Source organism: Magnolia sinica, chromosome 3 (assembly GCF_029962835.1).
Source record: "Magnolia sinica isolate HGM2019 chromosome 3, MsV1, whole genome shotgun sequence".
Taxonomy (NCBI): domain Eukaryota; kingdom Viridiplantae; phylum Streptophyta; class Magnoliopsida; order Magnoliales; family Magnoliaceae; genus Magnolia; species Magnolia sinica.
In genome coordinates this window covers 89,042,725-89,051,994 of record NC_080575.1, presented here as the reverse complement: position 1 = coordinate 89,051,994, position 9,270 = coordinate 89,042,725, and the positions used below count along the sequence as shown (strand labels likewise).

The window sequence follows — 9,270 nt, the reverse complement described above, 5'->3', positions numbered from 1 at the left end:
GGGAGTTTTCTGTTTTCGCATCTCCACCTGTTGCTACGGAATTTCTCCACCGACCTTCTGCACACTGACCGACCTCCTATCCACCATCCTTCATGGCTATAAAAAGAAAGAGGAGAAAAAGAAAGAGGCATCCAATCTACGGCTGAGAGAGAGAGTTTTAAGAGAGAAGTGTGGATTTCTTTATTTTCTTTATTTTTACTGTTTTCTTTCCTTATAATTTTTGTGAGAGCTAGTCCAATCATGTTGGGCTAAACCTCTTACCTAGGGCTAAGAGGTGAAGCTTGTGGCGTGATGAGAATGATCCTTCAGCTCTGATTCATGTTAGACTGAACAGATTTTGATTCTAGTTTGATTAACAATAATGCTTTCAATTTTTAATGGTTTGTTGTGACTGAAATTACAATGGATTTGTGATAGCTTTGAACATGTTCTTAGCATTATAGGGTTTGTGAATTTGGGAACCCTGTTATTCACCATCGTCTCCTGGGCATGGTTGGATGACAGAACCCTTTTTAATGTTCATAAATTCCTTAGATAGGATGTGGATTGGTTAAAATTCTGTTGTTTACTTTGTCTCATGGGCATGGTTTTGTGATGGAATCAATTCTAAATCTTATCCTTCTCATCTCTTGAAAACTAGATTGAAGGAAGTTAAGATTTGGATTTTAGTGATATATCTTCTAATTGGATGAAGATGGGACTTGAAGTCTAGTTGAGTTCATGAATCAAGCGTAGATCTCCCTAATCTCTACAAGCGGATCCTCTGAATCCCTAGTTTCTTACCTTTAAATTTCACCAGTTTTAGAGTAATATTTAACCATTATTCCCTTATATTCTTTTGGTTTAGATTTCATCTTTTTCTAGTTCTAGTTCTAGTTACTTTCATATTACGTACAGATTTCAGTCCCTGTGGATTCGACCTCGGTCTTACCGAGTTTATTACTACATCACAACCCTATACTTAGGGTGTGAACAAGGGCCTCTGCGTGTCGATGCGGCTTTACGAGAATTCTCGTACTGTTTGATCTGTTGTTTCCTTTGCTACGTAATCACCCTAGGAGTATTCGTTCCGTTTGATCGTCAAAGTGGTTAGCTACCCTGTGCGTGGATGCGGCCTTACGGGGAACTCACTACGCCGACTTGGACTCGATCAAACTTTTCGAACATCCTGAACTAGGTATGCACGAGTAATCTTTTGTCATGCAGTCTGTTGATTCTGATACTTTGGTTATAATGGATTATCGTCACTTTGAGTTTGATTATTCTGTCCAGAGATAAATCAAAACATTTTTACTCTCATTCGTCTCGTACGACTGTCTAGATATGAGGATCGAGTTAACCATACTCATATCATATACGGATTCAATCGTCCTCCGAAGAAACCGAAAGGGATCAAATCTTATTTTGTTGTTTGCACTGACCACAACTGGAGAATATAGAAGATTCTTCAGTGTACTGCACGTCGTGTGCATTTTTTTGAAAATCTTTTGTTTGAAAAACTATCATCTTTAGAACTAGACTCCTTGGGGATTTTATTTAAAAGTATTTTTGGATTTTTTTAGAAAATATCCGTTCGATCTCGCGGATGGGCGTCGTCATTCGATTTTTATTTGCGCAAGTAACAGTCGCATTGCCTCCACTGATGAGTCAGCGGGGCTAACAGTTTTTATTTGCGATATATTTTTAGGGTTTTGGAATATCCATCCGATCTTGCGGAAGGGTGTTGTCATTCGGTTTTTATTGTGGCCATTTTTTTAAATAAGTCCAGATAATTTTATTGCCTCCACTGGTGGTCTCGTGGGACTTTCAACTGATCTGGTTTTAATTGGAACTGTATCAAAGATATATTTTTGTGATTTTTTTGAAAAGGATCTGATCCGTCGTTTCGCACTCTAATGGTTGTGATCGAGATTGGATTCACTGGGGATGCATTTTTTTGTAATTTTTTTTAGAGAGATGAGATTGTATATGAAAAATGAAAATGAAATGAAAATTTTTGTGCCATGTATGTCTGTGTGTGCTTCTGTCTGAACTTGTGCCTAGATGGTGGAATTAGAATATTGAATTTAGCCCACGTCAAATCCAGTATTCTGAGTTGTTTACTAGGGATCTTGGTTCCCTGAGAATAGCGTATACTAGAATCATGTCTATTGGATTTATGTAGAGTCTGATAGAATTTTGATCCGGGACTTATCTTTTCCTTGTGCTTCTTCACTTTGCTTGTTGCTTTAGCTTTTTTTGTACCTACACTTTTTATTTTCTTTTTTTTTCTTTTCTAGCCATTTTTGCCCGTAGCGCCTTTTCAAGTTTTTACCATTACCAGCTTTCTTGTCATTTTTGTCCATGGCATCCTTTCGAATTTTCACCATGTACCGAGTTTTTGCTCTTACTTGCCCCTTAGCAGCTGTGCTCTTTTTACACTTGATGCCTTTTCATGTTTTTACCAAGTCCACTACATGCCCGCTATTTTTACTCGAGGCGCCCTTTCGAGTTTTCACCTCGCCCGTTTCGCTTAGGCATGCTACCTTTCTTTTGATTTTTCTTTTTCTTTTCAAGTAACAGAGGCGGGAGGCTAAATTTCATTCATTGCCAGCCGATTGGTGAGCTACCTGACTTTGTCTTCAATCACGACTGTAAAGCTATTGTCATTGGGTTAAACTATCCTGCGGGGAAATGGGTTAGTGACTTGTGTTCTCACTCATTAGGTTTGACTCTTCTTTTCTTTCTTTCTTTTCTTTTTTTTTCTTTTTTTCTTTTTTTTTGGACTGCATATTTTATTCGTCCATTTTTTGTCCTTATTTTTTTTAACCTTCATTTTTTTTGGAACACTTATTGGAAGGAAGGAATGATGATGGAATGTACCTCAGGATACTAACCTCTTGTTGATTGACTTCAAGTTTACGATTGTAGTTGTTGACATAGGCAGGTAGGATTACGCGTGATAGATATTCACATTGTCGGCATTAATGGGCTCTGGAAGATCTTTGCTCCTAATGAGACAAAGGGCACCTCTCGGAAGAACTTCATGAATAATCAGCGGATCATCCTAGGATGGCTTGGACTTGCCCCTGGATCTAGTAGGCGTAATGATAAGATATGCATTATTACCATGTTGCTAACCTTTCTTTCAAACTTGTTTGTTATTGGTCCCAGCGATCGTCGTGCGCTTTATGTCTGCAAGATATAGTTGGTTGCATTGAGATTACCACCAATCATTTTCATTGACTTCTCTTTTTCATTCGTACTGATGATGTAGGATGTTGTCGTTGCCTGCTTTTGTTTGCCACGAGAATGTACTCATGCATTAGATGCCTTTGGGTTCATTCTTTCGATGATGTCCGCACCTCATAATGAAGAAGGATTAAGGTGTTGCCAGGTTATAAAGATTCGAAGCATGCAAATAGATCCGTTATGCAAGCTTTGAATACTTGAAGCACTTCCTGACATGCTGCAATAACTTATCTCCATCGTTCATCAGTAGGACTTCATCGTGGACTTCAGACATGATCTTGACAGCTTTGCTTGATGAGCTTGACTTCAGGCTTCATAGCAGATGGTGTATGATTGGTTCTTCATTCGATCTGGGTAAGGCTTCTATAGGAGAATGCGAGGTTGGATAGCTTCGGGCCTCAGGAATTCGATCATCTACTTGTATTCAAGAGGCGAGGATCTCTTGATGCGTACTTTTCTGGTGAGCTCAGGAGATCTCAAGTTCACAATTTCAAAATCGTTGGTCACGACATTGGCCTTTGTTTTGAACTTTCTTAGGGAATCCTCTAGCTCGAGAGTTAGATCATCATTTTACCCATCCTGGGCTTTGTTTAAACTCATGAGTTTGAAGTCTAACTCTAGATCGAAATTATATAAGTTGATTTCAAACTCAAGTGCTTTGACAGACGCACCTGGCACATTATTGTTTCTGATTTTTTAAGGATTTTCTATTGTTTTTGTGTTTTGAGAAATTTCTAATTTTTTGGATTTTGGCAAATATTTTGATTTTTTGGCATTTTTGAAATATCTATTATTTTTGGCTTTTAGAAATTTTTTGAATTTTTTTTTTTTGGATTTTGACAAGTATTTGAATTTTTTGGGATTTCAAAAATATCTAGCGTTTTTGGCTTTTTGAAATTTTTTGATATTTTTTTATGAAAGACGGCGACGTGAACCAGGGATTGCTTGATTCGGCTCAAGGAGCCAAACACTACTTTTTTTTATTGTGCCGTCTTGGGGATCGCGAACCAACTATTGCCCTGCACTCCCTCTCCTCAGGAGGCAGGGCTAGACGGATTAGTCGGTGGGCTCTTACCGACGTGCCCAAAAATCAGGATGAATTCAGGATTGGGTTTTGAGCTGGTGCTGGATGTCTCTTTTTTCAGCTCATTCCCGATGCATTGTGATTCTTTGAATTTTTCTAGCTTAGGTGGGATCCAGACTGTGATCCAGTCAATCAGGGAAAATTCTTACCCCTTGCCTGAGTCATTTTTAAGTAGCTTAGTTAGGCTCATTCCGCTCATTTGACCCCCCACGGTGGATCTTGGCTTGCCAACCAGATAAATGATCTCTTCTTTGATGGATTTGATTGATGTATGGCTGAAGGGATCATCCTCCTCTTGGCGACTTTGCCCTCCTTCGATCCATTTGTGCTTTGGTACCTCACCCTTAGGAGGCTGATATCCCAGTCTTGGCATGCCTGCTTCTTGATATTTGAGCTAATAATAAAAATGTTGGTGCTCGATTAAAGGGAAGACATAGTTTAATCCGATGGGACATGCAAGAGGCATGCAATTCACAGTCTCGGACTTGAGACTATGGTATGGTATATCCTCATCGGAGTATTACATGTCTATGATCGAGATATCTAGCTCTTGACGGTTGACTGCTTCAATTGGAAAGATTTGTTCGGGATCATCCAGAACGGTCAGCACCTTGTCTCTGAAAATGTACTTGGCCTTTTGATGAAGAATTGAAGAGAGAGCCTTGACTCTATGGATCCAGGACCGATCAGGGAGGAGATGAAATGAAACTGTGATGTCAAAAACCTAAAAAGTGATGGTTGATGCTTTGGGGCTAATCAAGATCTCGACGTCAATCTCTCCCTCAACCTTTCTCCTAGAGGCGGGAACCACTCGTCCTAAATTCTTCTCTTGAAGGATTGAAGACTGAGTAGAGCTAGGTAAATCCTTTTGAGTACCAGAATATCCTTCCTGAAAAGTTACCGCATGATTGAAGCTGGGCCCTGAATTTGCTAGGGCATATGGTATGTTGATCGGGGAAGGAGATTTTTCTTGGAGCATGACAGTTGGAGCAAGGGTCAGATAAGCAGATGGTGCCCCTTGCGAGACAGAGGATGTGTGGATTGGATTGATTGGGGGTGGCTCTGAGGGCACAGAGATTGGACCGGCTAGAGATGCCCCTTGCATATTTAAGGGCGCAGAGATTGGATTGGATGGGCATGCCCCTTTCAGAATCGAGAGTATTAGTGTCGGACTGGCAACGATTGAATGGATGCATTAGACTGTATGACAAGGCGATTTCCCTAAATGATATTAGTGACAGGGGTGCCCAATGAGATGGGGCTTACTTGATATAGTGGAAGGGGATTTTGGATGGTGTAATTGGTGGTGGCATCAGCAGGAGGGATAACCACAATCGTTTGGTTGTCAATCAGATCTTGGACCACATGTTTCAAGGTGAAACAATGGTTCGTTGTGTGGCCTCGGGATTGGTGGTATACACAGTACTCTTTCTCATTATAATTTGGTGGTAAAGGGTTTGGTGGGAGCCTAGGCAGTAGCAGTGTTAGTATTTACCTTTGGACTAATGTGGCTAGTATCTCATTGTAAGTTTGGGCTATCGGTGTAAACTGCCTAGGTTCCTGGGCCATCCTTATTTGCTAACGATGATTGGGGTACTGAAGAATCTCCCTTTGTTGTTGTTGTTGCCATTGTCCCTCTTGAGGAGCGAATTGAGCGCCTTGGGTAGAGGCGACGAGATTGTCTTCTTCTGTTGGATGGAGGTCAGGAAGATTTTTGTTACCGTTCTCTTATCCAGTAGACCTTCCTTCCACTATCCGTTGTACTGAGGAGGCCTGATGAGGACACCAAGGGGAGATCGTCCCAGCACTTATTCCGACTTCGACTTATTCCCTAACACGGATGAGTTGGGTAAAGTTGGCATATTGATAGGAAATGAGGTATCCAGAGATACTCGGGTATGCCGAGTGGATGATCATGTAGATTTGCTCTTCATTATCAATGGGTGTCTTCATTCTGGCAGCCATGGCCTGCCACCGTCCAATGTAAGTTGATAATGACTCATCATTCATCTGCCTTAGGGCAGCAAGATCCGCCCTTTTAGGTGTTACATTAAGATTGTACACGAAACGATCAATGAAAGCTTGGGAAAGTTGTTCCCAAGTCTTAATTCGATAGTAGTCTAATGACGTGTACCAATCTAACGCATCGCCTTTCAAGAATTTTTGAAACAAACGGATCAACACTCCGTTATTACCTGTTAGAGTATTAAGCTCTCCACAAAATGCTCTTAAGTAGTCCATAGGACACCCTATACCATCATATTTGTTAAATTTTGGTACCTCGAAGTCTTGAGGTACCTTTGCATCAGGGAAGGGGCAAAGATCCCTGAACTTGGTGGATGGGAGATTCTTCCCTTGCTGCTTCTGTAGCTTCCTCTGCATATCGCACAATTGCTCTCAGAGTTTTACAAGTTCAGAAGGACCATATGAGAGGGGTTTTACCCCTCGGAATTGACCAGATCTTCTAATAGGAAGAGGATGTTGGTGATCTTGTGTTGATTCTGTGGGGAAAGATAAAATGCGATTTGCTGGAGGAGGAAGGGAGGAAGTAAAGAGAGGTTGTGGGATTGAACTGTTTTGAGCACTAGGTTGTGCCGCCTGCATGCTCGGTATGGCGCTTGGTATTAGGCGAAGTAATAGCTCCTACGGTGCCTTGAGATTTTGAGTCATCTCGTTCATGGCTACAGTAACTGGTGAGTCTGTGGGAGTTGCTTGAGGTGCCGGCGCCGGTGCCGATGCTTCGAGAGCTAGCAGAGCTGTTGGCTCTTCTTCATGGGTAGTCATAGCTGCATGGGATCGAGTAGTCGTGGCTAGGATTGATGCCCAGACAAGTGTAAGCCAAAGATTGATGTTTTTTAGTTAGTTTATTTGTTTATCTTTTGATTATCATGTATTATTATTTTTTTTGTTTTATATGAATGCAATGATGAATGTCCCTTGAGATTGGAATACCACACACTTTCGAGTTGGGTCTCGGCTAGTGCAGTCTAACATGTCCCCAGTGGAGTCGCCATTCTGTGAACGCTGGAAATCGGCGCCCACATAAATTTATGCTTTATGGTGGGGTGATTTGGCTAATTGGAATTGGTGGTGCAATGTAGACTTGGAGTCGCCACTAGCCACTTAACTCAAAATCTCGCATTCGGCTAAAACTTGCAGAATACGTAAAGTTAGAAAATTCGAAGACTCTTTTACTTTAAGTTGACTTTGGATCCGCCATTTTAGAGATACTGAATAAGGGACCTTGGTTACAAAGAGGGAAGGTGTTAGGCATCCTCTCTACCCGTTCAAATGTACGGTCTCTACTTGGTGTGGTAAGAAAATCTCAAGGGATGAATGATGCGGTTAAAGTAGGACTAGGCACACGTGGATTTCTGATGCGGCAAGATCCGAGATTTCAACAGGCCACAGATCATACGTCCAATGGTGTGTCTAGAAGGCGGATGTGATGATGCTTATGCAAAAAGGTAAAGAAAAGTAGACTAAATCACTAGGAATTTCTGATGTGACAGGATCCGAAGTACGGCAAGTCACAGAGCATACGTTCACTAGAGATCTAGAGAAGCAGGGGAGTTGAGAAGGGAATAGATGTTATGATGATGAATGCTTATATGCAAAATGAAATATCTTTGGCTTGATCTTGAGTAGGCTAAGGCATGGGTTGCACCAATATCAATCCGGGCTAGACTTGGGGTTGAGGAGGTTGGGAGGAGGCTAAGGGTGGCTGAAAAATCTGATCATAGAGGCTTGAGAGCTCCTTCTCACCCTCACTCTCTTCCTTTTTCTCTCTCTCCCTCACTTGGATTTTGGAAATGAGAAGTTGTTGTTTTTTGAAATGTGAAGAGGAGAGGGCAATTTATAGCCTTCTCCAATGACGTTGTTGTAATTGTTGAGTTTGAGAGGGGTAAAAGCTGACATGGCAGCTTGGGATTGGTCAAGGAGAGAGAAATGTCACGTGTCGTGCTCTCATTAGCTCTTGAAGGTTGGTAAAATGGTAAATAAGGTGGGCTGGGGGGTAAATCTATATGAAAGTTGACTTTGGGATGAGAGACAGCTGTTGCTCGGAGGAGACAACTGTCCATTTCTGGAGCAGCAGTCGGATTACCACCCGCAGTAGTCCAACTACCCCTTAGGTACAGTTTCTCCCAAATTTTGGCCGGTGGACCCTTTTTTGGGTCTTGAGAGCGGAACAAAGTCCGTTTTGGATATTTGGCTTGAAAATGACTCAAAATTGGCTCAAAAAATAAATTGATTATGGGTGAAGGTTTGGGTATGCTTTGGCTTGAATAATGGCTCGTAATGGCTCAGGTTAGGATTAGGGTCTAAGGTGGAGTTAGGCTGGGTTTGGGGTTTAAGCTGAGGTTTGGGTTAAGGTTAAGATGGGTTAGGGTTAGGCTAGTTTTTTGGTTTACAGTTAGGATTAGTGTTTAAGCTGGGATTAGGGTTTAGTTTAAGATATGATTATGGTTTTCAGATTGTCTTAGCTTTCTCAAGATGCTAGCCTGGGTGGGGTATCTACAGTATGCTATGACATTTTTTTCACACACCCTTACACACTAGAGCTAGGCATCGAGTCGAGTTGGACCGAGTTAGGGCTGACTTGATTTGATCCTGTTTTGAAATAGGCCTGACCCGAACTGGATCTGACTCGATACCAAGTCCGGCATGCCTGACTCGATCACCCATTCAGTTCGGGTCGAGTCGAATCTACACGAGTCAGACAAGTCGAGTTAGCCGGACCGGATTGAGTCGTCCCGTGCCCACCTCTACTACACACTCACACCGTAGTGGGATTTCACCACCTATGGATACTCAAACCCTTGACCTGGTGTTGAAACTCTCTTACTACGTAACATTTAGTAACATAGAAGTGTATGTTATAGCATGCATAAATATACCTATCAAAATTCTATGGTTATTTTAACTAAAATAAATATTAATTAACTTATAATCTT

At 41.5% G+C, this 9,270-nt stretch overlaps 1 protein-coding gene across 1 annotated transcript; it reads right to left on the bottom strand.

Annotated features, from left to right (window-relative positions):
* Nucleotides 1-6,139: 6,139 nt before the first annotated feature.
* LOC131238966 (uncharacterized) lies at nucleotides 6,140-7,099 on the bottom strand. Its single transcript, XM_058236541.1, has 2 exons — nucleotides 6,968-7,099; nucleotides 6,140-6,691 (listed from the first exon to the last, which is right to left on the bottom strand). Exons 1-2 carry the CDS (start codon nucleotides 7,097-7,099, stop codon nucleotides 6,140-6,142), a joined length of 684 nt encoding a protein of 227 aa, XP_058092524.1.
* Nucleotides 7,100-9,270: the final 2,171 nt, after the last annotated feature.

Bases quoted from the DNA above. Each gene is read 5' to 3' on its own strand.
- LOC131238966 (XM_058236541.1), bottom strand. From the start codon at position 7,099: ATGACTACCCATGAAGAAGAGCCAACAGCTCTGCTAGCTCTCGAAGCA. The intron at 6,692-6,967 runs GCACCGTAGGAG...TGCGATATGCAG, and splicing joins AGATGACTCAAAATCTCAAG to AGGAAGCTACAGAAGCAGCA.